At 38.9% G+C, this 26,853-nt stretch overlaps 5 protein-coding genes across 7 annotated transcripts; 2 read left to right on the top strand and 3 right to left on the bottom strand.

Moving 5' to 3' along the window:
* Nucleotides 1–4,226: 4,226 nt before the first annotated feature.
* Nucleotides 4,227–7,001, top strand: LOC112193689 (putative F-box/LRR-repeat protein At3g58880). Of its 3 annotated transcripts, none has more exons than XM_040516836.1 (5): nt 4,227–4,407; nt 4,492–4,556; nt 4,680–5,795; nt 6,075–6,251; nt 6,413–7,001. In XM_040516836.1, exons 3-5 carry the CDS (start codon nt 4,743–4,745, stop codon nt 6,695–6,697), a joined length of 1,515 nt encoding a protein of 504 aa, XP_040372770.1. In that variant the 5' UTR covers nt 4,227–4,407; nt 4,492–4,556; nt 4,680–4,742; the 3' UTR covers nt 6,698–7,001. The 3 variants fall into 3 exon arrangements, with proteins under 3 accessions (XP_040372770.1, XP_024189682.1, XP_024189681.1); XM_024333914.2 differs by having other exon boundaries at nt 4,228–4,407; nt 4,509–4,556; XM_024333913.2 differs by lacking the exon at nt 4,492–4,556 and having other exon boundaries at nt 4,228–4,407.
* A 4,753-nt stretch (nt 7,002–11,754) lies between these two features.
* Nucleotides 11,755–12,945, bottom strand: LOC112191277. The gene is made up of 2 exons (XM_024330606.2): nt 12,697–12,945; nt 11,755–12,193 (listed from the first exon to the last, which is right to left on the bottom strand). The coding sequence occupies exons 1-2, from the start codon at nt 12,829–12,831 to the stop codon at nt 12,038–12,040; spliced, it is 291 nt and encodes a 96-aa protein (XP_024186374.1). The 5' UTR covers nt 12,832–12,945; the 3' UTR covers nt 11,755–12,037.
* A 279-nt stretch (nt 12,946–13,224) lies between these two features.
* On the bottom strand, nt 13,225–18,163 carry LOC112191276 (signal recognition particle 54 kDa protein, chloroplastic). The gene is made up of 15 exons (XM_024330605.2): nt 17,951–18,163; nt 17,728–17,863; nt 17,578–17,645; nt 17,398–17,499; nt 16,865–17,017; nt 16,668–16,745; nt 16,428–16,553; nt 16,211–16,313; nt 15,622–15,722; nt 14,715–14,852; nt 14,448–14,591; nt 14,166–14,241; nt 13,967–14,052; nt 13,716–13,844; nt 13,225–13,611 (listed from the first exon to the last, which is right to left on the bottom strand). Exons 1-15 carry the CDS (start codon nt 18,110–18,112, stop codon nt 13,507–13,509), a joined length of 1,707 nt encoding a protein of 568 aa, XP_024186373.1. The 5' UTR covers nt 18,113–18,163; the 3' UTR covers nt 13,225–13,506.
* A 627-nt stretch (nt 18,164–18,790) lies between these two features.
* On the bottom strand, nt 18,791–24,205 carry LOC112193913 (ABC transporter B family member 9). Its single transcript, XM_024334175.2, has 12 exons — nt 24,032–24,205; nt 23,405–23,459; nt 23,108–23,283; nt 22,782–23,003; nt 22,445–22,683; nt 21,819–22,344; nt 21,462–21,729; nt 20,720–21,377; nt 20,388–20,616; nt 20,044–20,310; nt 19,689–19,952; nt 18,791–19,607 (listed from the first exon to the last, which is right to left on the bottom strand). Exons 1-12 carry the CDS (start codon nt 24,188–24,190, stop codon nt 18,963–18,965), a joined length of 3,708 nt encoding a protein of 1,235 aa, XP_024189943.1. The 5' UTR covers nt 24,191–24,205; the 3' UTR covers nt 18,791–18,962.
* Nucleotides 24,206–24,761: 556 nt separating this feature from the next.
* Nucleotides 24,762–26,843, top strand: LOC112191988 (putative pentatricopeptide repeat-containing protein At3g11460, mitochondrial). The gene has a single exon (XM_024331494.2). It carries the CDS (start codon nt 24,905–24,907, stop codon nt 26,747–26,749), a length of 1,845 nt encoding a protein of 614 aa, XP_024187262.1. The 5' UTR covers nt 24,762–24,904; the 3' UTR covers nt 26,750–26,843.
* Nucleotides 26,844–26,853: the final 10 nt, after the last annotated feature.

The raw sequence follows: 26,853 nt of genomic DNA on the forward strand, positions 1-26,853 counted from the left end.
GTGGTAATGCCACATGTAGGAGAGGGGGTCATGATATCCCTAGCTGTAATGGTGGCTCAATGGGTCATGGTGGTGGCACCAACCCTCCTAGGAAACGCCCGCAACGTGCACAACGTACACCTCAATTAAAGGGAGGCAACCACAATGATGAGTGTCATCGATGTGGATCAATTGAGCATTGGTTCAACCAATGCAAGGCAAGCGAGGAACTAGCTGCAAGATACAGGGCATATAGGGACCTGAGGGAGCAAGAAGTGTGCCTTGCAGAAGAAGAAGAAGATGGTGGAGATGTCAATCTCACCATATAAGACTTCAAAGCTGAAGATGAAGTGCACAAGGATGCAGCAGACTTTGATTAAATTAGTCCTTTTATTTTCCAAGAACTTTTGTAATGGCAATATGCCTTAGTCAATAAATGACAATTGTATTAACTCTTTCTTATGTGGTGGACCCAATAAAATGTGATGTCTAGGAAAGTCATTGAGATTATTGGTACTTAAGAGAGCCTCACTCCACCAACATCTCTTTCTACTTTCCTGGTCATATTTGATTAGAGTTACCAAACGAATAGAGTACTACAATGTGTCTTAGTTTGATTTTATTTTGGATTAGATTTTGGAAACTTTGATGTAATCATTGGCTATTAATAAAGTGTCAATTCTTTTACTTAATGTCTTGGACATACCTTAATTCGAACTTTATTATATAAGAGCCAATGGTTTTCATGTGGAAACACATTATGAGAATGGACAGAGTTCCTTTGCATCACCTCTAATGACTATGGACATAAACGAGTATTAGAGAAACTTATGTGTCGCTCTAGCGAGTTGTATGCAACCACTATTCGAGTTATTGAATCCAACCATGTCATGAGAGACGACTTATGGGATTCTGACACATATAGGCTTTGACATGATGATCCGTGTATTAAAGACTTTACATGGACATCCATTTTTAGAACGAAGAAAAGTAAGAGCCAAGAATTGGTTCGAGGAGCTGCACATGCACCTCATGGAGCCATGATTGTGCAAAGACCGGCCATACATGGCCTTTGCCGCCTACCCCCTGCGGCAAATACATGGCATTGACGCCATAAACTCCTCTCTCTACTTCTCAAGTCTATTGTGACATTGTGGCTTAACCAAAACCTTTATTGGTTGATTATAAGGCCCATGTTTCGTTCTGTAAAGCCTGTTATTTAGGATTGAGACCATCCTATGCAAAGGAGATTGAGGAAATAATTCCATTCTCACAAAGAATCTAAGGAAATTATGTGGATTTGATCAACCAACTTGCGGACCGTATAGATGTTTTATAGTGTTGGTTGATACGCAAACACGCTAGTCCTGTGTTGTGCCATTATCCACTCGTAATGCTGCTTATACTACACTCCTAGCACATATCATATGGCTACGGGCTCACTACCCAGATCATCTCATTAAGTCAATTTGACTTGATAATGCTAGAGAGTTTACATCGAAAATTTTCGATGACTATTGCATATCATTGGGTATTGATATCTACACACCCAATTGGTCTCGCGGAAAAGCCACCATTAAAAGACTACGATGGTAGCCCGGACTTTGGTAATGCACACCAATATTTTCCGCTTGGGTTATGCAATATCGCATGCAGCTATGCTAATTCGTCTACGACTCATAGCAGCCACTCAACTTTTATTTACGTTACAGCTAGTGACTGGGTTCGAGTCTAATATCTCGTATTTATGCATATTTGAGTGTGCAGTTCATGTGCCAATTGCGCTGCCACAGCGCATCAACATGAGTCATTGCAACGAATGCATATATATATATATATATATATATATATATATTTGTTGGACATGAGTCTCCAACTATAAGTCCGCTATGTAGAACCTTTGACAGACGATCTCTATTTCGCTGGATTTGCGAATTGTTACTTTGATGAGACAGTCTTCCCGTCGTTAGGGGGAGATTAGAACTTCAATGTTCAACAGGAACGACATGAATTGTCGTGGTCTGTCCCCACTATGTCTCATCTTGATCCCCTAAAAGTGACAAGATCACATATACTTGCTGCAAACATGCCTGCAAGGATTAATGTCCCTACAAGAGGACATGGTGCCACCCAGAGAAGATGGGTACGGCAACACCACCATGGATGGTGGTATGGTGACGCCACAAAGGTGGCATAATGGCCTCATAGGCCATGGGTTCTGCTAGAAAGAGTAGGAGACCCATAAGTTCGATGGATTCTCGCCCTAAGAAGAGAGCGAGTTTGGCACAACTTGATCCATTGATCATTGATACTCAAAATTCGTCTCATGAAGATATTTTGGATTGTGGTTATGTCCAAGAGACATCGTTGGGGAACACCTCAATGTTAGAACCAATTCCTGAGAATACGAACTACACTAGTGTACATGAGGACGTGGAATTATTGAGACCAATGACATCGAACCTTACTCCGTTGAAGAATGCCAATGTAGAGAAAATTGGCCTAAATGGAAAGATGCGATCCAGGTTGAATTGGATTCACTAACGAAGAGGAAGGATTTCGGGCCTGAGATGCCAACACCTCCTAACATAAAACCTATTGACATTAATAGGTCTTCGTTAGATAGCGTGATGAGAAAAAGATATGGTAATCTCGCCTTATGGAGCAAGGTTTCTCACAACGCCCTGGAATCGACTACGAGAAGACATATTCTCTCGTAATGGATGTCATTGCACTCCACTACCTTGTCAGTTTGGTAGTTTCCAAATAATTGAACATGCAGCTTACGAATGTGGTCACTACGTATCTCTATGGGGATCTAGATACGGAATATAATGAAGGTTCTTGTGGACTTCATTTACCCAAGTCAAGTGGCTCTAGACCACGGAGCGTATTTGCAACGAGGTTGAAATGCTCACTAAAGTAACTACTTGATTGGGAATGGATATGATGAACTATGCCCACGCGTTTCCATGACAAGTTCCGGATTTGCAATTGTCGCGGTTTATGTTGATAAACATAATTGAAACCCTTGAGAGTTAAGGGAAACCGCTGAACACCTGAAATCCGAGTTTGAGAGGAAGGACCTTGGGAGAACACGGTTTTGTCTAGATTCAGAACTTGTACACCGTGTCAATAGACATTTTTGATAAAGTCAAAGATGCACCATGGTCGTCCGTAGTCTTGGCCCTAAAAGGGATCCGTTTCTTCCCAGGGATGATGACAAAGACGTGTTAATAGCAGAAGTGCTTACTTATGTACAATAGGCGCATTATTGTACTTAGCAAAATACAAGACAGGACACCTCAATTATTATGAACTTGTTGGCTAGACATAGCCCCGCGCCAATGCAACGCCATTAGATTGGTATAAAGACAATCTTTCAATATTTGAGAGATACAATTGATATGAGCTTGTTCTATCCCTACAGAGAAAAGAGATGACGGAAGTGTGGGATCGGACCCCACAAGGCAAAATGCTACCTTCCGTGCTCCTCCTCCCCTCCATCAAAATGACGACAAGCACTTCTAAATATTGAAGTGAACCAAATCTGATCAGAGGATATTGTAGCGGACTTATTTACTAAGTCGTTACCAAAATCCACCTTCGAGAAACATGTGAAGAGCATTGGATTGAGAAAGTTATCCGAACTCCCATGATTGTAGCAATCAGGGGGAGATATTGACATCAGGGAGAGGCATGATGTCTACATGTTCGATCTCGAAGAGTGAAGGACGTGTTGTGCTCTTTTTGTCATTCGACCAGGGTTATTTTTGTCCCACAAGGTTTTTATTACCTGGTAAGGTTTTTAACAAGGCAACAATCAAAGCGTCATCACCAAGTTTGAGCGGCACAAGGGGGAGTGTTGAAGGATATCGACATAATGTGTGCCTCTACAAACTAGGGTTTAGAGTTGTAATAGGAATGTGTTCTAGATATTCAATTGTAATCGGATTCTATTACCTTTTTGGGTATCTTGTAACTCCCTATTTAAAGGGCTCCTATTATTAATAATATACACACAATTTCATTTTCCTACAACAGTTTTGGGTTTCGAGGTACGAGTTGAGGGTTTAAAGGAGGGCTCGGAGTAATTAGAATCGTCACTGCGTCATTAGTCGTTCATTTCCATAGTTCCAACTTCCAAGCTTCAGAGTCCTACTCCAACCCGCCAAACAAATCTCCAAAGATGTAAGGGCACTTTAGACATTTAACCCATGCACTATCACTTTTATAAAGGCCAACTGAGTCCAGTTCTACCCCCAGAGCGTAAAGAAAGAAATGACCCCCAAATTATCAAAATAAAAATTTTAGGGTTTCTCTGCTCTGCTTTGCAATCCGTCGATTTCCAGAATCTAGACGAAGGAAGAAGAGTGTACTGGGCTACAGACAGCAAGCTGGAGTTCTACTGGGTTACATTGCATGTTGGTAAGTACTAGCATCAACTTCGTTTGGCCTTTACTTTTGTTCAGCTTCGTTTGCTATATTCACAAAACTTTGGTTCAGCTTTAGTTCTCCGTTTCTTGTAGGCTTCTTCTAGTATAATCTATGACAATTTAGCTTAATGGAACAAAAGGGTAAGTTTCACCAGGTCTCAGAGTTCATAGGTTGATGATGATAGAGGGTCTCAGAAATATTGTAGATGAAGTTTTGATGAAATGTAGTTGATCTTTTGTTATTTGGTCTCCATTTCCTTGTAGGCTTGTATAGTATAAACTGAAATCGACTTTTCGTGCAAGCACAAAAGGATACGAGTTAGTTTCATGGAAGACAGGGGGAAGCGTAAGTTATTGGCTACTACTGCAAGTCGTCAAGGCCAAGCAGTTAGAGCTGCTACCGAGGGTTTGATTGATAGGCTGAGTAATCTTCCGGACCATGTGGCTCATCACATTCTTTCGTTCCTTGCTATTAAAGACCTTACTTGTTTCGGCTGTGTGTCCAAAAGATGCCGAGAATTTTATCTGTCAACTCCGTCATTGAATTTTGATGGATTTTCCTGGAAGGACTTACGGACTTATGATAAGAGGTTGAGGTTGTGGAGTTATTTGGATAGGTACTTGTTTCATCGTGGGGTTAATAGGATAGAGCGCTTTTGTATTTACTGGGAACTTTACTATGCGGACCAACAACAAAGCTTACGTGAAGATGAGAGATTTCGTTTGGACAAATGGATCTACAATGCCATAAGGTATAATGTTGAATTCCTTGACATCAAGTATTTGGGTTGGGAGGCACTGCCCTTTCCTCCTTGCGTCTTACTTAGTGGATCTTTGAAATCTCTGTCTGTGCATATGAATGGTATGATTTTTAAAGCACCCTCACTCGCTTCTTTCTCTAATCTGGAATGCTTGAAGTTGCGAGGTGTTATTCTAGTAGATGAGGGGCTTTTCAAATGGATCTCGTGTTCATGCAAATGCATTAAGGAATTGTCTCTTAAATATGTTTGTGGGAAGGGGACAAAGAATTTCACTATTGAAAGCACATCTTTGGAATCATTGTGCATTGAATGGGTTTCTAGTATCTGTTATCTTTACATTACCGGTGAGAAGCTTAGAAAAATAACTATCGACTGGAGATTTGGCTTACTTACAGACAAACCACATACAGATAAATCATTAAATATCTGTGCTCCGAATCTCAACAGTTTAAACTGGACCGGGAGTTTGATGAATCAGCCTAACCTTGGAAGATTAGAATGTTTAGAAGAAGCTAAGATTTGTCTTCTGCCTAGTGATGATGATTTTGTCTATGTATCTGAGGTTCTTTCCTGCTTATCCAGTGCTAAAGTTCTTACACTGAACGACGAGACTACGATGGTAATGTGACTCTATCTTCAGCAATTTATTTGTTTTTAGCCTTGCTCTTGGTACTTTTCAATTATGTCTTATTTAGACTATAATATTTCCAGATTGGCACTAAGAGTCTGAACATTTATATATCTCAAATTTGCTGTATATTAATGACACTGCACATTAATATTGGCCAATGAATCATTATCATTGTCTTACTTCTAGTATGATTTGAAATATCAAGTCTAGAATACATTTGGAATATAAATTCGACTGAAAGTAACTTGATGATATATTAATTTTCAGGTTCTGTTCAAGGGAGGTTCCATGCCATTGCTAAAGAATGTTTGTTATTTGTGTATTCATATTGAAGGCTTTCTTGATAATCTAGTCCCTGCAATGACCTCCCTTTTGGGAGGAATGTCTAAGTTGAGTACATTAATCATAAAGTCTGATTCATTCTTCTGTGGCCCTAAAGCTGATGTAAGTAAAAGTAGGCTATCTCCGGTTTCTTCTTTTGTCTGAAATATGAGTAGAGTTTATCACAGTAATAAAAATATAGTTGTCTTATTTTTGCATTATTATTCTGTTGTATTGTTTTGGAAGTTTTCAATTGATTTGCCCATTGCATTGTGGCTTTTTAGTGTCGTGGGTTTAATATGGGATACTGGAAGATGCAAAACACTGCTTTTATTTATCAGCTCAAGGAGGTTACCGTAGAGCTTACCCATGGGTCTAATGGAATCGAGTTTGCAAGATATATCCTTGAACACGCTCAGAATTTGAATAAAATGACACTTGTGCATCCACCACAGCTCTCTAATGCTATGAGGAAGTTAAAGAAAAGCAAGATGGCTTCCAACATCACACTGGACTTTCAGGAAGATCAAGAAAGAGGACCTCAGAAACGAAGAAGAAGGGTTGTCTGATGATGATAATGTAAACGCGCTCACCAGATAAAGGATCATAATGCGGCAGCAGTAGTTTTACAGACGTTGTCTTATCTTAGTCCAGAGAGGTCCACAAGAGCAACTGGTCTGTTTCTCTGGCTTTGTTATGGACGCTCAATCCTTTCGGCATGCAGTTTTTGACTGTTGTTTTTGGTTCCAAGTCTCTTGCTAGCATGTCATTGCTGTTTTCCTTAATTGAGAACCAATGTTCAGTATGTTTACAACTATAGTATTTCGTTCCATGTACAGTTTCAATCGAAGTATGCTATTAGTTTCATCTAAACTATGTGTACAGCTCTATCATTTACTGTGCTTGTTGCATCAAGTTTTGGTGAACCCTAAATTGTAGAATAAAAAAAAAGGAAGATTTAGTTCAGTTCTATGCCCCCCGGGATAGAACCAAACCAAACCATGCTTCTGGACACCCAATGTGCTAGTTAGGTGTAAGGTTGAGAATCTTTATCTCTCTATCGGGTGCGGCTCGGTGGCTGCTGCTGCTGCTTATGATAACAGATTACAATCAATTCCGTCATACATCTTTCACCCTGAATCCTTGAGGTCGTTGATGGTGGGCTTCCATTGTACCATTCATGTGCCCTCCTTTGCTTTTTCTTCAAATCTCAAATCCTTGGAGTTGAGATATGTTACTATAGTAGATGAGGGCCTTTTCAAATGGAGCTCATGCGGCTGCAAGTGCATTGAGGATATATATATCTTGATTATCTTTATGGGCCGAAAAATGTAACCATTGAAAGCTCATCTTTGGAGTCATTTCAGTGATTTCACTTTGAGTGTCCTGTTGTTATTGAGATATGCCATCTTCACATCTCAGGTGAGAAGCTTAGAGAAATAGCTATAGACTGGAGTTTTGTTTCTCCTGTGAACAAATTATTAAATATGTCTACTCCGAATCTAAAAAAGTTTAACTGGGTCGGAAATTTGATGAATCAACCGAATCTGGGCAAATTAGTATGTCTGGAAGAAGCTGAGATTCGTCTGCTGCCTAGAGTGGATGACTGGAGAGGTTCTTTGTAGCTTACATGCGGTTAAAGCTGTTAATCTAATCAACAAGGTCATCAAGGTAAAGTGAACCCGCAATCCTTTAAACTGAATTTTTTAAATTTTTTTTTCCAATGCAAAGCCTTGAAATGTTATATTTTCAGTTGAACGGGGATGAAGATGGGTTAGAATCCGATACTAAACTCTTGAAGGGAATGATGGTGTCATTGGACTAGTTTGCTTTTTCTCTTTTTTCTCTATTTCTTTTGTCATATGGAACTGATGGGGCTAATTCATGTTTCTTACTTTAGTTTCTGTACTGTTCTAAACTTGAGTGACGATATTTGCTTTTACATTAATAAATAATAATTTTCCCATTAGCCAGTTTGGAAACTCAATTTTTTATTAAGTTTTCTTTAAAAGAAGGAAAACTAATCCAGAAACAGGATATAGGTTTTCCCCTTACCAAATTGAAACCACTGTTCAGGGCAGGATAATGCTAGGTCCATTGGATTATATGTTATATTCGTATACATATTTTTTTGACTGTTTGGACATTTTCATTGATTTTTTAGTTGTCTTTTTGCCTTTGAAGACATCTGGGTTTAATATGGGATACTGGCAGATGCAAGACCTTGCTTTTTTCAATCAGCTTAAGGAGTTCACAATAGAGCTTTGGGGAGGATCTAATGGAATCAAATTAGCAAGGTATATTCTTGAGCATGCTCAGAATTTGGAGAAAATGGTCGTTGTTCACTTGCAAGAGCATTCTGATGTTGAAAGGTTTTTAAGTCAAAGCAAGGTGATTTCAAATGCTACACTTGTCATTAAGAGTGTACCATACTATAGTGTTGATACAGAAAATGTTTGCATTTCTATCGGATAAGGGTATAACATTTATATTGCTCATTGCTTTTGTCTACATTTGTTATTATCATATAATATATGCATTCCAGTAGTGATTGAGAATCTTACAGAACATTGATGTTTGCATAGTACTAATACATGTCTTCTGATTTTGGCCCATGAATTGAATTTTATTTTATTATTGATACTCAATTTCTAGAAATGAAATGGAAATTCATCTGATGTCCTAGCTTCTATGTTGAATATGTTGAATTGAGGTTATAAATTAGGGTATAGTCATTTAGTTTTACAACTATAATGGAATATTTAAGGAGCAACTACCCTGTTGTATCAAACAGCAAGGCATTTCAGTTTTATGCACCTTGAAAGCTCAATTTGATTTTGAAAATCCCCCATCCTTATGTTCCTCCTCCAATCTTGGATAGTTGATGTTGTCAAATGTTGAAATAGTGGGTGAATAGATTTCATATTCCTGCAAATCCTTAAGTATGCCTTAAAAAGGTGAAAGGGATTAATATAGACCAAAATGGAGAATTCATTAGCATAATTGGTTTGATAATCTTTGAAAAGCATGGAACAAGTGCGCATCTGATGGTGATTATGGGCCTTTTTTATAGTAACTAAAGGAGGCTTTTGCGCACCCCAAAACATTGTCCTGTTCCTTTCTACCAAATAGAGCATAAACAATGGCTGCCAAACAGATTATGTCAAGAAAAGTTGGGAGAAGCCTGGCTTTTCCGATGAGATGAGAACTAGAATATTTGAGAGATCCATGCACCCAAAGAAAAACCACTAAAACTTTGTTTTTTTAAGGTGCACTCACATGGCTCCTTAAAAAGCATATGAGTTCTCTAAATTTATTTTCCCAGCTTAAAAGTTAAAAAGCAAAAGCAGGGTCTATACTGGTTTTAAGCACCATTCACAACGTGCTGCTGCTGATACCAGACCTACTCTTAAGTCTCAACCACATCAACAAAAGTAGGGCTCTCTGTGTTCTTCTTCGTGTAGGAGAGTAAGGTCATATTTGGTGGGTACATCAAAGGTATGTACTAGTATCAAGATTACAACTTGTTTTTAGTTTGGTCGAGTGTAATCTACATTATGTTTCTAGCTTGGAATTAACTAATTTCCTGCCTTGTAGTATACTTTGAGACAGACATCTCTACAAGCTCAAACTGATGGCTAACGCAAGTTGTGAAGCTGAAGGAGGAGGTTGTCTTAAGGATGAGATTATGGTAGGAAGATTTGTTAATCTTCCGGATCAAGTTGTGCATCACATCGTTTCTTTCCTAGCTATCACTGACCTCACTCGTTTCGGCTGTGTGTCCAAGAAGTGTAGAGAACTTTATCTAACAAGTCCATCCTTGAAGTTTGATGAATTTTCCTTGGCTAACACATCCTCATGTTATAAACGGATGAATTTGTTGAGGTCTTTGGATAAGTTCTTGATTCATCGTGGGGAGAATAAGATACACCAATTTTGTATTCGTTGGGTTCCCCCCGAGAACTTTGACCATGAAACACCATGCTTTTGTGGTTGTAATGAGAAGTCTGGAATGATGGCTTGGATACACTATGCAGTAAGGTGTAAAGTGGAAGTGCTTGATCTTGAGATCTCTATATTTGAGAAGGCGATGCCATTAGCATTTCCATTTTTCATCCTTCAGTGTAAATCTTTGAGGTCTGTATCGCTGGACATGAATTGTATGATTCATACACCCTCTTTCACCGTTTTCTCTAGTCTCAAGTGCTTGGAGCTGAAAAATGTTAGAATATTGAATGAGTCATTTTTCAAATGGATCTCAAATTCCTGCAAATGCATTGAGGAATTAGATCTTGATGATGTCCATGGAATTAGAAATATCAACATTGAGAGCCCTTCTTTGAAATCATTTAAATTTGGGTCTTGCAATCAGACTCGCTTCTGTCATCTTAAAATCTCTGGTGAGAAACTCATATCCATATTTGTCTACTGGAGTTTTTATTCATCTCTCAACAAATCGTTTAGTCTTTCTGCTCCGAATCTAGAAAGATTTTATTGGTTTGGGAATTTGTTGGATCACTCAAATCTCGGAGAAACGGTATGTTTAGAAGATGTTGGATTTTATAGAGTCTGAAGAAGATGAGATTGACTATATACAGCATGTTTACAATACACACAAGCGCTTTGTTGTTCTAAATGAAGAGGCCATGAAGGTAAACAAACCCCCTGCCATTATATTTCTTCTTTCTTTTAGTTTTGTTGAAATAATTGAAGATGAAAATTGAGACATAGGTTCCTTTAATTGCAGGGACTGTATAAGAGAGGAATCATACCACCTCTGTTTCGTAATACTTGTTATTTGTGTATGCATATTGGCAGCTTTGTTAATGACCTAGTCCCATGGATGGTCTTTCTTTTCCGAAGAATGCCTAATTTGTGTACCTTGTACATCAAGTCTACTCCACCTCTATCTGACTGCAATTCTCATCATGTAAGTCAGAGTTCATTCTGATCTCTACATTTGTTTTTATTGGTAATTTTGGAAAAATTAAAGTGATTGACTTGTTGTCTTCTTGATTTGCTAGACATGCGGGTTCTATATGGAATACTGGAAGCAGCAAAACTTCGGTTTTATACTTGAGCTTAATGAGGTTACCATTGAGCTTTCCAGAGGACTAAATGGAATTGAGATAGCAAGGTATATGCTCGAGCATGCTCAGAATTTGAAGAAAATGGTCATAGTTTGTTTACCGCAGCAGTCTGGTTTTGTTAAAAGGATGTTAGATAAAAGTAAGATGATTTCGAATGGCACAGTTGTGTTCAAGGAAAATCGACAAGAGAGAAAGCTGGTTTGATATACTTCATAAATTAGTTATGTTATAATATGAAAACCTTTGTTTCTGTGATTAAATTATGTTGATGGATACATTTTGGAATACCCTATTTTGATTGAATGAGAGTGTATTATTGTCTTCCATTTTACTGCTATACTGTGTGGTTAGAAATGTAACCAGCATTCTCTTTGGCAAATAGAGTTTTATTGCTCATGTCGTTTGCTCTATGTTTCATCATTGTTAAAAAGCTCAAAAGTTGAAATAAAATGTACATGTTTGCATAACACTGATACCAATCTTCTGATTAGGAAACAATTGTATTTTTTGGTGTGTTAATTATCAATGTCAAAATGTAAACGTTCCCCCAAACAGAGCACAGGAAACTGAATTTATTTAATCTTCCGATAAACAAAAGGAACATTACGGTAGATTACATGTTTCCTTACATAACCCATTCATGTATAATTGACAGAGAAGAGGGCATCATTTACTAATCTACATCAAAAATCACTGCATGCATGGACATTTCAAAAGCAGAAGAAAAATTAAAGAAGGTAACAGAAACCAATGGGGGAGGGGGATGCAAAATTTCCTTTGTTTTCTGTATAATGCCTGGTTTCTGGTGATCGAATTCTTTCATTTCTCTCTCATTTTCTTGGTTAAGGCGAAAATAGCCCCAATCAGAGCCACAATTACCCCTGAGACTACAATGGTTGTTTTGAGCTTTTGCACCGATTCATTCTTCTCTTTCTTCTTTTCCTTTCTCTTGTTGTCTTCAGCCTCTGCTCGTTGCTTTAAGAATATACAGCACAATATGGTTAGCATTGCCAATGCATATATGTACATAAACTCTCCAAGAGAGGAGAGGTGATACAATCCTATTCTTAATCGATTCCCTAAGAGCTCAAACTTTTGAGCCTTGTGATTGTCATACATGGTATCAGATATCTACTTTCCCAGAGGTCCTGTATGGATCCAACCTTCAACCAAACCCCCACTTATCAGTTCTCATATTTTCCTAAACTGCGTTTTGTTTCCTCTACACACGAGGAGGTGTTTACTTGATATACATTGGTAATCAATTTTCATTAGTGCACGCTTTTGGATCAATAGCTTTCAAACCACAGATTGAGTTTTCATGTTACACAATTCAAGTTATTGAGTATTGAATTAAAGGACTAATAAACTTGCTTTTCAGTGCCATGAAACCTCTTCTTGTTTTAGTCATAATCAGTTTTCCTAGTCTTCTATTGTGAAAAATCGAAACAGGGTATGTTGCAAAACAAAAAAGTCACCTTGATCTGCAAGGAGGTAACTTCAGACGCTTTGGGATCCACTTCAACACTCTTCTGTTTGCTTGGGTTCAGTTCTGCATCTGCATCACCTTCTGGAAATTTTGAAGCTGCCTCCTTCATTTTTGGGCTTGCCATTTTGAAACTGCAAAGGGAAATGAAAACAGACCTTGCCTTCAAGTTAGAAGAGTTCTTTCTTGGTATAGGGGGTGTGAGAAAAGATCAGAAACAAAAAGAGAGAGAAATTACAAGGCTTTGTCACAAGGCACGTGTCAGCAATTTAGAACCTGGAGCTGCAACGGTTGTTATATATTTCTGGGTCTGAATTGCATTCTTGTCATCAACCGCCCGAGAAAATTATTCGGTGACTTTTTCTTTAGGCCTAACCATCCATAATTAGTTTTCTCAACCAAAAAAAACCAAAAAAAAAAATCCATAATTAGAAGGTGAAGGACAGGTCTCTCTCTAACCCCATATCTTTATTTCTTACAACAAATCTACGTTCCAACAACTTTTCTGATACACACAAGCTAAAACTGAAGCTAAAAGTCCATAATTTCAGATCGAAGTAACAATTAGCACAAGAATTGTTAACTGTTTTTGTCATTAATACAGAAATAGATTACGTACAGGCAGTGAGCAACTCAATATACAGTGTCTGATTACACTGACTATTGCAGGAAAATCGATTTGACAATAGTACTGCAATCATGAATATAATGCAGTAAAATTGTGCAGGTTGTAAGCAAAATTAATAGCAACATATCCAGAGCTCACAGCTCATTGGCCTGGATTCTCCCTTCCTGTGCTCTCTCAGTTCCTGGCCCCGAAACCACGAGGACTGGGCCTCGATGCCGAGTCACCAAACTGCCTCCTTGGTTCAGATCGTCGCTTACGCCTTGCAGTACCAGCAGGAGCCTGATGCAGGCAGAATCTTAAACAATGAAAAATTTATAAAGGCAACCAATGTAATTGTGATAGTTAAACATAACCACGGCAAAACTATAAGGAAAATAAGGCACCTTCTGATCAACTTTGAGGGCTTCCTCAAGATTATTCAGTCCAGGTATAGATCCACCGCCTTCCATTGCACCCATTAGATTCTTCATACGAACTCGCATTTGGAACAGTTGAGCAACAAGTTGGCTCACCTAAGATTCACATTATTAAGAACATAAGATCTAAAATAACATCAAAATTATCTTCTCTCTTTTAATGAATACAACCCTTCATTTCAGGGATATGTCAAACATCAGGTAGCCACTGTACATACCTGCTGCTCTGTTTTCCCAGACTCTTGAGCAATTCTTTTTCTCCTAATGGGAGATTCGGCCAACAATTCTGGCTTCTCCCTTTCCTCTGCAATCAAAGACAGGAATCAGAAAGCTAGTACAAGCCAGAATGCACCAGGAAGCAGCTTTAAGTATCATCACTAAATTGTAGTTTCTATAAGTCAAGGTGAACCAACAGACCAGGGGTCATTGCTTCAATCATAGATTCCATTATCACTAAACTCTTTTCTGCCTCTCGAATTTGTGCAGGAGTAACCTGATTACAGAAGCATACTAATGAGTGCAAATAATGAAACACCACCAAAAAGAACCTGTTGGATATTAGCCACTATCAGATCTGAGGTTCATAAAGTAAACTAGAGAACAGCAACCACAAGACTGGTCTTTAAACCACCCTTCAGGTACACCCAACATTCATAAAAGCCAGAGCAGAGGGAAAAATTGGAAAACAAGCTCCAGTACCTTCCCCATTCCAGGGATCATTCCAAGAACCCGAGTCATGGAACCCATACGGGCAACAGCACGAGTTTGCTTTAGGAAATCATTGAAGTCAAACTTTGTACTCATAATCTTCTTTTGCAATTCTTCAGCATCTTCTTGGCGCATCTATATTTTGACAATTCAATTATAACAATGTTCAACATGAATGCTTATGAAAACTTATTGTTACCCCAATATAAAAGAATTTAAAAAAATAAAATAAGTACAGGATGACAAGAAAATACTTACAACTTCTTGTGCCTTCTCGACAAATGAGAGAACGTCTCCCATTCCCAATATGCGTCCTGCCATACGATCGGGGTAAAAAGGTTCAAGGTCCTCCATCCGCTCTCCTCGGCCAACAAGCTTGATTGGCTTTCCTGATACCTGTCATTATTATGAAAAGAATTACATAAACATATTCTCAGCAGTGTAACTAGCAAGTAAAGACACTTCAATAGTTAAATGAAATTCATTAAGAAAGAGAACTGCCACCAAGAAACATGCCATTGTTGTAGTCAAATCTTCAACTATTTGAATTTAGACAGTAACAAAACAATTCCGACTACTTAATTCACAATAATGCAATTACTTGAATTTATAAAGCAAGCCCAGATGAAGTTTCCAAATTAGAGTAGCTCAACCACTTTAATGGAGCAACTTTTTATTGGCATGTCAAAATGCAATACTACATACTCTGAATGCTAAAGAGGAATGCAACTGTCCTATGACTTCTATCTCATATAAGTACTTTTACACTCCATGAATAATCTGCAGATTAAAATTTGGGGAGTGATTTTGGCACTCCAGTTTAACTACTTAAAACTAGAGTAACAGAGGTAACATATGTGAAGAGTTAAGTGCTCAAATCACTCCCCTTAAATCTACAGCAAAACCATCCCATGTTAAGATCTCAGGGAAAGAGATAGTTTACTATTTCTAGAGAAATAAGAGCTTACTGTGGCTTTAAAAAAAAAAAAATTTTAAAAGAGCACTTATTGTCGGCACAGATTACTTCTTCTGATAGACACAGCTTGCTTGTCACTATATGTTTTGGCCTGACATTCTTATAAAAATGAAATTGTGGGATGAAGACGTAAATGGAGCAGAAGTCGCAGAATGATACTATGAACAAAAAGTAAGGCAACGAGCAAACCTCTTTAACACTCAAAGCTGCTCCACCTCTAGAATCTCCATCCAGCTTTGTTAAAATAGCGCCAGTAATCCCAATCTCTACATTGAATGTCGTGACCAGGGCTGTAAACACAAAGAAGATAAGTCAGCCTACTTCTAGGAATATATACATGCATTGTTCGTAGCATGGTAAATTTACAGTTTTGAAACATATTTGGAACTGGTTGCATCTTTGGACACATGGATATTATCAAATCGCATGCGAATTGGTAACAATATGATGAGTATGGCCAGGAAACTCATAATTCAATCTGGTGCATATGAATTTGCATCTTTATCTCAAACATTAGATAGAGCAACCAATTTCCTATTTAAGACTTTTACGTGTTCATGACATTGCAGATGATCAATCACATTTTCTTCTATAAATCAATAAAGAGGGATCCGAAATAAACAACCTATTATAACATAATAAGACAGGATAATTTTGCTTTCGTGTCTAATTCTGCGGAAACTGAGAACCAACGAAAAATAAATATGATATGTGTAACTGGAAGTGATTAAACTATAAATGTTAAACCCACAAAAGATTAACTGTTAAGTGTGAATACCTGCAGCTTCCTGGCCAGTCATTGCATCCACAACGAGTAAAGTTTCTGTGGGGTTCAATTCCCGCTTTACTTCTTTCAACTCATCCATCAGTACTTTGTCTATCTGTTAAAAAATTGAAAACATAAAACCTCCAGCCCAAATAAGATGGCGCAGAAGTGAACGTTCTCATTGCATCATCTAGGAACTGCCTGATAATTATATATTTCGAATAATTACCTGAAGCCTTCCAGCAGTATCCATTATTACTACATCTATGTTCTTCTTTTTGGCCTCCTCTAAACCTTGCCTAGCTATTTGTGAAGGTTTGGTGTCAGTCCCTGCTGTATATACAGGCACTTTTACCTGTTACAGGCTATATCATGAACATAAGAATGAACGGATACCTAACAATTAAAGGACATAAGAATGAACAGAGATTTACAGTCTGAGACTTTGTTGACAATCAGAATGCCATACCTGTTCACCCAAAATAACAAGTTGGTCAATAGCAGCAGGTCTGTACACATCACCAGCAACCAGCATACAACTCTTCCCCTGTGATTGACGTGTGTCATGGTATCAATAAAAGGAACCCAAAAAAAAAAAAAAAAAGGAGAGTAAAACTATAACGCATGTAACCATGAAACGAAAGGGATGCTTGTGGGAAAATGCACCTGTTTCTGAAGGTAATAAGCCAATTTCGCACATACTGTCGTCTTCCCAACTCCTTGTAAACCAGCCAATAAAATAACACTGGGACTGGATTTTGCAAAAGCAAGTTCAGATACCTCCCCTCCCATCAGTTTCACTAGCTCATCACGCACAATCTAAAAGAAGCAACAGTGGACAGTCACAATTCATTAGAAGTCAACACTCAACAGTGACTACCTTGATTTTCTTGACAAAAGAATTCATTTATCATCTGAAAAAAAACTGATCTAAGCTCTTTAACCATTCTTTGTCGTAAGCACAAAAAATTGTTGATCAGGCAACTTATCTACTTTCTATTTCTTAGTCACTCAGAAATTGATTCTCAATCTTATGGATATCAAGCAAACAGAATCAAAGTTCAAACGTGTCATTTATTTGTTTCAACTGTACAACATAAATAAGGTCATCTACACTTAAAACAAAGATAGAAACTTTTCTCACTTGGCCAATTTAAAATGAGCAAGACAATGCTACCATGTATAGTCTGTGAAGTTACCTTAACCAATTGCTGATCCGGTTTGACTCCGCGAATAACCCCAACACCAACAGCCTGGTCACTGACAGCTTGCACAAACCTTCTCACAACAGGAAGGCTTACCTATCAACACAGAACAAAATCGAACTAAACCATCTTGCCTCGGACACATAGAAACTCAAAATCCCAAACACAACTCACATCAGCTTCCAAAAGAGCCCTCCTGATTTCTCTCATTGGCTCCACAATATTTTCCTTGGTCAAAACCTCTGCAGCACAAACACAGTAAAAAAGTAAAAACCCATTTATACGCTAGAAAATACAGAAGAATATAAGAGATAAAAATCGAACCTTCGCCTTTGAGCTTGTTCCAAGCGGATTCGAGGCCACTGGTCAATTGACCAAACATTTCAGCTCTCACAATTCCACGCAACTCTTTTCTACCAGTGGTAACTTTCTTGGCATTTACCCAACCCCATATCTCTCTCTAAACACAGTTGAGAAAACAGAGTTCAAATTTTCGAGAAGAGCAAAAGTGAAAGCGCCATTACTAGCTGAAGGGCTTGGGACTTACAGTGAACAAGTTTCTAGAAGAGAGCCGAGTAGGAGAGCGTGGAGCAGTCCACGAAGAGCCCAGTTTGGCCGTCGGAATCCTCTTTGAATCGGAGAAGGTTCTGTTCGTGGTCGTCGCGGAGAAATGGCGGGAAGAAACGGTCGGGAAATGTACGGCCTCCATCGCCGTTAAAGTTTTGGAGGAAAGCTGATGATGGTTGCTCTATCCTCTTTTATCCGCTTGTTTGATTGCTTAAATAGTTCGCGCCCCACCGAAATCTCGTAGACCCTCCACAAATCACGTGCCCTCTCTAATCTATCACGTGCAGCGCGCTGCTGTCTTTGTTTTTGACGTGCTGAATAACGACCTGACTAATAACATAGACACCTACTAATGCTAGGTATAGGTATTCAACAATACACCAATTAGTGAAGAGTATCAAATAGACCACTCTATTTGCTTTGCAATAAAGGTGACACAAAAGAAAGATTACACATTACCATAAAACAAAACTTATTGTATTGCCAATCAGAATTTTTCCTGATAACACTTCGTTTAACCCTACTATTAAAAGGTTGCATTAATTTCATAAGGCAGTAACTCCTTAGAGGCGACAAGGCACCTTGAGCACACATACAAGCTTACAGCCTGACCTGCCCAACTAAATAATTGGAGGAACTTATTACACCCATATAACGAGACATAATTAAAATATCAAAATAAATAAAAACTATTATATAGACACGACCCAAATTGTTCTTTCTTATACAGAAGAACTTGAATTTAAGGCTTATTATTTTTCTTATTTAAAAATTATGTCAACGATTTACATTACTTTTTCTCTGACTACAATTTGTAATAATCATCCAACTCAGATAGCGATCAGTGACCAACACTACATGAATTTACACAAAGTACTCTTTTTTTTTTAACAAACAAAATTTATAACTTTTGTAGTCCTTAATCAGAAATACACTGCACGTGTGCCTATAATATTCGGCTATGCAACTATTATTCGTATGCGTTTTACTTCTCATGTTGAGCTTGAATGAAGTGCCACCAAAGACGCATAAGCACCATCAGTGATCTTCATTAGAAAATCATGGCTACCCTTCTCAGCAATCACGCCGTTCTTGACCACAGCAATTATGTCTGCCCCTTTGATCGTGGTAAGGCGGTGCGCAACGACAACAGTTGTTCTATTCACCATCACTCTGTCTAAAGCATCTTGTACTATGCGTTCCGACTCTGCATCCAGTGCGCTTGTAGCTTCGTCAAGCAAAAGAATTTTCGGGTCCTTTAGAATAGCCCTTGCAATGGCTATTCTTTGCTTCTGCCCTCCAGATAACTGAACCCCTCGTTCCCCAACTGAGGTGTCATATCCTTGAGGCAATGAAGAAATGAAGTTGTGAGCATTTGATGCCTTTGTGGCTGCAATGATCTGTTCTTCAGTTACATCTCCTCGCTTGCCATAAGCAATATTGGTCCGAATGGATGCGTTAAAGAGAATTGGTTCTTGACCAACCAAACCTATTTGTTGCCTCAGCCAGTTTATCTTGAACCTATTGATTTCCACTCCATCTAATAGTACACGACCTGAGTCGGGGTCATAGAATCTCTCTATGAGGCCAATCACTGTCGACTTCCCACTGCCACTCTCTCCAACCAAAGCAACAGTCTGTGTAGATAGAATATTAATTAAGCTAAGCATTAAGCAATAAAATTTACAAACATAAACTGAGTGTTGATTTGTAATTACCTTTCCAGAGGGGAAATTCAAGCAAACGTCTCTAAATATCTGCACATCCGGCCTTGTGGGATATTTGAAGCTGACATGTTCGAGATCAATTTTTCCACTTATGCTCGGTAGTGTTAAGCCTGCGTCGCTGCTCAAGTCGATCTTAGGCTTACTGTCAAGAATCTTAAATATTGAAGCTGCTGAGTCCTTTGCTTTGTTAGAGTCAGGAGCCATACCACTAGATTCTGAAACTCCTACTGCTGAGATTGTCAAAGCAAAGAACACCTGAAAAATAATATAGAATTAGAAAAAAAAAAAAAGAAGAACCACTAACAGATGTAGGAGGAATGGAGCAAGGAAGAAGCTGAAATCTTACCATGAATACTTGTTCAAATTTAGCTTGCCCATTTTTTACAAGAATAGCTCCAATGTAGAAAATTAATGCATTGGTGCAGAACATTACGAAGAAAGAGAAGCCAAAACCTACACCACTCACTACTCCTAACCGTACTCCTTGCTTCATGGGACCTTCACACTTCTTCTCATAAGCATCCATCACCTTCTTTTCAGAACAAAATGATGCAACAGTTCGAATGCTACCAATTGCATCATTTGCCACTTGGCTAGCTTCTTCGTACATAACCTGTATGCAATGTTGAAAACATTAGCAACAAATACAATTTGCAATATAAATAACTCGTGGGGAAAGAGTTGACTCACCTTGGCATCTCCACTAAACCCTTTAAGAAATTTGGTTTGAAGTACTCCTTGCATAATCAATAATGGCGACACGCCTAAAATCAGAAGCGCCAGTTTCCAGTTAGCTGTGAACCCTATAACCAACCCTGCTATGACAGTTGCTATATTTTGTGCAATCAAGGCTAAGCCGTCACCAACAAGAGCCTTCACGGTTGAAGCATCAGAAGACAACCTTGCACCAATGGCACCACTGAAAGTACAAAATATATAGGGAATTCAAAGCTCATTATGTTATTTCAATTAAAACATATAGAGAATTCAAAGCTCATTATATTATTGTTTGTTTAACCCACCTTGAATTTGCGGGATCATCAAACCAACTAATTTCTTGGTGCACCACCTTTTGAAATGTCAAGGAACGAATTTGCTGTATCAATTTTCCACCTGCAACTCCAAAGAAGAAATTCTGCACAGGAACGACAACCAGCCCAAGGCAACCCATCCCTACATACAGTCCAGCCCATGTTTTCGAGTCTTCTCGTAGCACACTATGCGGTTCATAGAACATTTTAATGGCTTTTGAGAGTAGTAAGCCGAATACAGGAAAAATTACTCCATGACAAGCTGCAGCAATGGCTCCAATAAGCAAAATTGGAAGCTCATTTTTGTTCATCATGGCCAACCTTTTGATTGAAACTGCTTTACGCTCTTTGGGATCAACCTTAATTTTTTCAAGGCTCTCCCCATCAACTACTTCTGTCACTTGGCAATTAACCAGAGCAGGAGTGCCAAAGCTGCTAATTGTGGTGGACAGCCGGCTACCTGATGAACCTCTGCTTAAAGATGCCCCTGCTGATAATCTCTGGCTCCCAGAGCTAAGCATGGTCTTATCTATATCTAAACCATTATCTAGACCGGTTGATTCTGCATCTTTTTCTTTAGCTCCTTCCTGTAGGCGAAGTAGTTGGCTATAAGCTCCTTCTGGATCTTTGGTCAATTCGTCGTGAGTTCCTACATATCAAACCAATAATAATGTTACTTGGGGAACACGTAGTGTAGATTGGGATTGATAGACTACAAATGGTTTGGTCTTACCTTTTTCTACAATTTTCCCTTTATGAACCACTGCTATTGCATCAGCATTTCTTATCGTTGTCAAGCGATGAGCAACAACTATAGTTGTCCTATTTGACATTAATCTGACAAGTGCATCTTGAACTATTCGTTCAGACTCAGTATCTAGAGCGCTTGTTGCTTCGTCGAGAAGCAGAATTCTTGGGTTCTTCAAAATGGCTCTAGCAATTGCAATTCTTTGCTTTTGTCCACCCGATAATGATGTTCCACCTACCATTGTGTCAAGCCCCTATCAAAATAAACATGTTAGTCTCTCTTGCATAGCACAAGTCCTCACATATTACCTAAGGGTTACCGCAGAAAAACAAATAAATTTACCTTGGGCAGTTTATCAATGAACTTTGCTGCATTTGCAAGCTCCAGGGCTCTTCTAATCTCCTCTTCGGTTGCATTATCTTTCCCATATGCTATGTTCTGCCTTATTGTTGTTGTAAAAAGATTTGGCTCTTGACTTACAAGCCCAATCCTCTCCCTTATTGATCTGAGATGCAACTTCTTCAAATCGACTCCATCTATAAACACTTCACCAGCTTCTGGATCATAAAACCTCTCTACCAAGCCTATTACTGTTGACTTCCCACTTCCACTCTGCCCAACCAAAGCAGTCGTTGTGCCGCTCGGAACATGCAACGAGAATCCAGCAAAGATCTGCACATCTGGCCTAGCAGGATACCTGAAATACACATCTTTAAGTTTGACCTCTCCTTTAACATCTTCCAATACAACTCCAGTAGTATCATAAGGATCAATTGTTGGTGTTCGCTTGATGGTCTCAAGCATTTTATATGCAGCAGCTTTTCCTGTTGTAAATGCATTAAGAGACGGTGATGTCTGTCCTAGTGCCCTAGTACAACCAAACAAGTAAGTATTAGCATAGTTCTAAAGAAAAGCATCAAAATTATCCCCCAAAATGTAGATTATATATGAAGTACCGATAAACTTACATTCCACCACTCATCATTGCAAATAGAACATTGATGACTTGGCCCCCATTGTAGCCTTTCTCAATGATCATTTTTGATCCATACCATATTGCAAGTCCATAAGTGCCAAAGACAATGAGCATGAATGTACCAAGTCCAACCCCTGTGGCTAGTCCTTGTTGAACCGTGTTATTGTACGCAATTTTCAGCTTCTGGTTGTATTTATCTATCGCTTCCTTCTCTCCGGTAAAAGATGCAACCTAGAATGCACAAATGTAATTATAATGTAGTTAGCATTATACTCTGATAATAAGATAAAGATATTAATTGTACATCAAGGTCTAGCTAACAAATTTACTGTTCTGATGGCTCCAACAGTTTGTTCTACTATAGTGCCAGCTTCTGCATAAGCACGCTGCCCGCGTGTTGACATTTTAGAAACGACAATGGACATGACTCCTCCAGCAATAACAATTGCAGGAATACAGGACAGCAAAACCAAGGTGAGAAGCCATCCTTTGAGAAAAGCAATTACAAAACCGCCGAGAAAAGTTGAAAGGAGCTGTATGAACTTCCCCACCTGCATATATCACAAATCAACAGAATATGATCCATAAGAACCAACCATTGCAACTAGCTGTGCATAATACCGTGCTAAAGAAGCTAAAGAAATTAGCTACGTACCTTTTCGCCCATGGCATTTTGAATGAGAATGGTGTCCCCTGACATTCTCCCAATGATCTCTCCGGTGTTAGTTTGAGTGTCGAAAAATCCAATATCCTGTCTTAGTATTGTTTTCAAGTACAAGCCTCGAATTCGAGTGGCTTGTCTTTCCCCAGTCACCATCCAACATGAGACCTCTGCACGTATATGAAATATTATTTCCATTAACCAATATATATCGGTAAACATTACTGGTTTCAAACTTAGTTGAATTGATGGAACAGAATCAGAAGTCAACTCCACAAACTAAACACTTACGCAAAAATGCAGCAAGGCCTGTACCAATAGCCAAGTACAAAAACTTTAGAGACACCTGAAATATATATATAGGAAGTAGGAATTAGTTAATTAACTTAGAAATGATCCAGCTCTTAATTTCGACATATGCTGGAACGTACATAATATATGCATGGTATAGTGGGGAATCAAAATTATTTTAATAAATATATTCAAGAATTAGAAAAACAATTTTTTTTTTTTTTTTATGTTTGGTATTTATGCAGAGTGTGGAAAGAGAAAAACTCATATCACATGAGGCCAATAGAAGGGAAATTGGTGTCATCCGACTCCCTTGAGATATATTTTCGTTTAATGTTAAAAAGAGACTCATACTACAAAGCATTAGGATTTAAATTATGCTTCTTTAAGAATTAACGCATTAATTAATGCCCCCATTAGGTTGTTGAAACATACCACGCACTCAAAAAACAAAACCCAATCAAAGGAACACATCTTTAGAATATCCGTACTTAATCACATTTTATCTAAAAAAGATGAAGGTTACCATTAATCTATGCTCTTCCTACGAATCATAATAAGAAAATAAAGGTAATGTCGGGTTGTAATGGAGGTGCATTTGCATTATAGTGCAGGTTATGTACGTACTTGAGAAACAGTAGGAACAATATGAGCTGGGTCGGTAGCTCCAAAAGAATTGATAAGACCACCGAAGACCAGCGTCATGAGTGGCTGTGATAGCCCATTTCCAATCGCACTTAAACTTCCGATGATCATCAACGTGATGTCGTATTGGTCAGCGAACATAAACAGCTTGTAAAATGGAACACTCTGCTTGTCTTGATCACTTGCTTTTTTCTTATTCATTGTCATCTCTCCTCCTCGTTCCATGGCTGAAGAATCTTTTCAGGTTGTGAATTGATGATGTTGATGATCATCGTCTTTTTATATTAAAAAGATACATTTTTTGTTTTTAAGTTAGTTGAAACTATTCAGTTATTTGTTACTAATCCGTCAGAACTCTAGAGGTAGGCGAGGTGCTAGTTATTCACTTTCGCTCTGGCTCTACTATTTTGGGTGTTTTGTATTTTACTTCCTCTCTGGCACTTTTAGAGATCAATAAACTGATTCTTGTTATTTAAGGTTTAAGAGTCTAATGCATGTATTCAGCTTCCATTCTACAAAATTGCTATTTATATATTAACCATGTCTTGGCGTCTTGCGTTAAAATTTTAGCAATTTTTTTCGTACGCAGGAAAAAAATAGGCGATTCCCTTACTTTTAAAGGGTTTTCTACAACAATCTCCCATAAAAAAAAAGTTAGTAATACGTGATTTAGCTACATGCAATTACAGGTGACGTGGAAAAATTGTGTGCATCGCATTTCAATGATCGTCGTCAATATTTTGATAAAAAAAAATAATATCCAAATAAATAAAAATGTAATTTTAGCTTCTCTGATGCGCGCCAAAATATCGAAATGCAGCACAAAAGGGGTTGCAGCCACCGCCACAGGCCACAATGACCACCACCACCTCTACCTCCCCATGGAACTCTCGCTTAAGAGAGCTCGCAAAGCAATGCCTCTTCTCCGAAGCTCTCACTCTTTACCGCCAAATGCTCCGATTCGGCCACCCACCCAACGCTTTCACTTTCCCCTTCGCTCTCAAATCCTGCGCCGCCCTCTCCCTCCCTCTCACCGGTTCACTACTCCATTCCCACGTCGTCAAAACCGGGTGCGAGCCCGACCCCTTCGTACAAACCTCTTTGGTTTCCATGTACTGTAAATGCCGTTCGACCGATGACGCACGCAAGGTGTTCGATGAAAATCCCCACTCGAGGAAGCTGACTGTTTGCTACAATGCTTTGATATCTGGGCATGCTTCGAATTCGAAGTTTCGTGATGCGGTTTCGTTGTTTCGTCGAATGAGGGAGGAGGGCGTGGAGGTTAATTCAGTTACCATGCTGGGTTTGATTCCGGGGTGCGTGGCTCCGGTGCATTTGAGTCTTGGGATGTGCCTTCATGGTTCTAGTGTGAAGTGCGGTTTCGACGTTGATTTGTCTGTGAGGAATTGTTTGCTTACAATGTATGTGAAATGCGGGTCGATTGATAATGCAAGGAAGATGTTTAATGCGATGCCTGAAAAGGGTTTGATTACTTGGAATGCAATGATTTCCGGGTATGCGCAGAATGGGCTTGCTACTCATGTTTTGAATCTGTACAGGGAGATGGAATATTGTGGTGTTTGCCCTGATCCTGTGACGCTTGTTGGCGTTCTATCGTCGTGTACTCACCTTGGTGCGCATGGCGTTGGACGTGAGGTAGAAAGACGGATAGAGTCTAGTGGATTTGGTTCCAATCCGTATTTGAAAAATGCTCTGATCAATATGTACGCTAGGTGTGGTAATTTGGTGAAGGCTCATGCTATTTTTGATGTCATGCCTGAAAAAAGCTTAGTTTCTTGGACAGCGATTATCGGTGGGTATGGGATGCACGGACATGGAGAGATTGCATTGGAGCTCTTCGAGGAAATGATCGCGACTGGAATCAGGCCTGACAAAGCCATGTTTGTGACTGTTTTGTCTGCCTGTAGCCATGCAGGATTGACTGATGAGGGACTGGAGTGTTTTGCTGCAATGGAGAAAAACTATAGGTTGCAGCCTGGTCCAGAGCATTATTCTTGCATGGTGGATCTTTTAGGGCGCGCAGGTCGGCTTAAAGAAGCAAAAGAGCTAATTGACTCGATGCAGGTAAAGCCTGATGGTGGAGTATGGGGAGCCCTTTTGGGTGCCTGTAAAATACATAAAAATGTAGAACTAGCAGAGATAGCTTTTGAACATGTCATCGAGCTAGAACCAACTAATAGTGGTTATTATGTGTTGATGTCAAATATATACTCTGATGCAAATAATCTAGAAGGGGTTTTAAAGGTTCGGGTTATGATGAAGGAGAGGCAGCTCAAAAAGGAGCCAGGGTGTAGCTATGTTGAGTGTAAAGGAAGAGTTCATGTTTTCTTGGCTGGGGATAGAAGCCATTGTCAGACAGAAGATATATACAGCATATTGGAGGAGTTAGAAAATTTAGCCCGGGAACCTGGCGCGTCCAATGAGAATGAAGGAGAAAGAAACAAAGAGCAAGTAATTGGTGTTGGTGTTCACAGTGAAAAATTGGCAATTGCATTTGGGCTCTTGAACACTGAACCAGGGACTGAGATCGTAGTGATAAAGAACCTAAGGGTGTGTGGAGACTGCCACTTGTTTATCAAGTCGATTAGCAAGATTGTGGATCGTCAGTTTGTGGTCAGAGATGCTACTCGTTTTCACCATTTCAGAAATGGGATTTGTTCTTGTAAAGACTACTGGTGAATGGTGATGCGCATTCATGGCTTTTTTGCCAATTAACAAGCCCTTGTGAAAATAGCTATTTCCAAGTTTGGGATTTCTACTGGTCAAGATTGGTCCAAATTTCA

The sequence above is a fragment of the Rosa chinensis genome, chromosome 3, assembly GCF_002994745.2.
Source record: "Rosa chinensis cultivar Old Blush chromosome 3, RchiOBHm-V2, whole genome shotgun sequence".
Taxonomy (NCBI): Eukaryota; Viridiplantae; Streptophyta; class Magnoliopsida; order Rosales; family Rosaceae; genus Rosa; species Rosa chinensis.

Coding starts and splice junctions, on each gene's coding strand:
- LOC112191276 (XM_024330605.2), bottom strand. CDS start 18,112: ATGGAGGCCGTACATTTCCCGACCGTTTCTTCCCGCCATTTCTCCGCG. Junction 16,746..16,864: donor CTTATTACCTTCAGAAACAG/GTGCATTTTCCC, acceptor CGTCAATCACAG/GGGAAGAGTTGTATGCTGGT. Junction 14,853..15,621: donor CAGCTTTGAGTGTTAAAGAG/GTTTGCTCGTTG, acceptor TAATAATGACAG/GTATCAGGAAAGCCAATCAA.
- LOC112193689 (XM_040516836.1), top strand. CDS start 4,743: ATGGAAGACAGGGGGAAGCGTAAGTTATTGGCTACTACTGCAAGTCGT. Junction 5,796..6,074: donor TGAACGACGAGACTACGATG/GTAATGTGACTC, acceptor ATTAATTTTCAG/GTTCTGTTCAAGGGAGGTTC. Junction 6,252..6,412: donor TCTGTGGCCCTAAAGCTGAT/GTAAGTAAAAGT, acceptor GTGGCTTTTTAG/TGTCGTGGGTTTAATATGGG.
- LOC112193913 (XM_024334175.2), bottom strand. CDS start 24,190: ATGTTCGCTGACCAATACGACATCACGTTGATGATCATCGGAAGTTTA. Junction 22,684..22,781: donor CTGTTGGAGCCATCAGAACA/GTAAATTTGTTA, acceptor TGTGCATTCTAG/GTTGCATCTTTTACCGGAGA. Junction 21,730..21,818: donor TCATTGATAAACTGCCCAAG/GTAAATTTATTT, acceptor TTATTTTGATAG/GGGCTTGACACAATGGTAGG.
- LOC112191277 (XM_024330606.2), bottom strand. CDS start 12,831: ATGGCAAGCCCAAAAATGAAGGAGGCAGCTTCAAAATTTCCAGAAGGT. Junction 12,194..12,696: donor TTACCTCCTTGCAGATCAAG/GTGACTTTTTTG, acceptor ATATTCTTAAAG/CAACGAGCAGAGGCTGAAGA.
- LOC112191988 (XM_024331494.2), top strand. CDS start 24,905: ATGACCACCACCACCTCTACCTCCCCATGGAACTCTCGCTTAAGAGAG.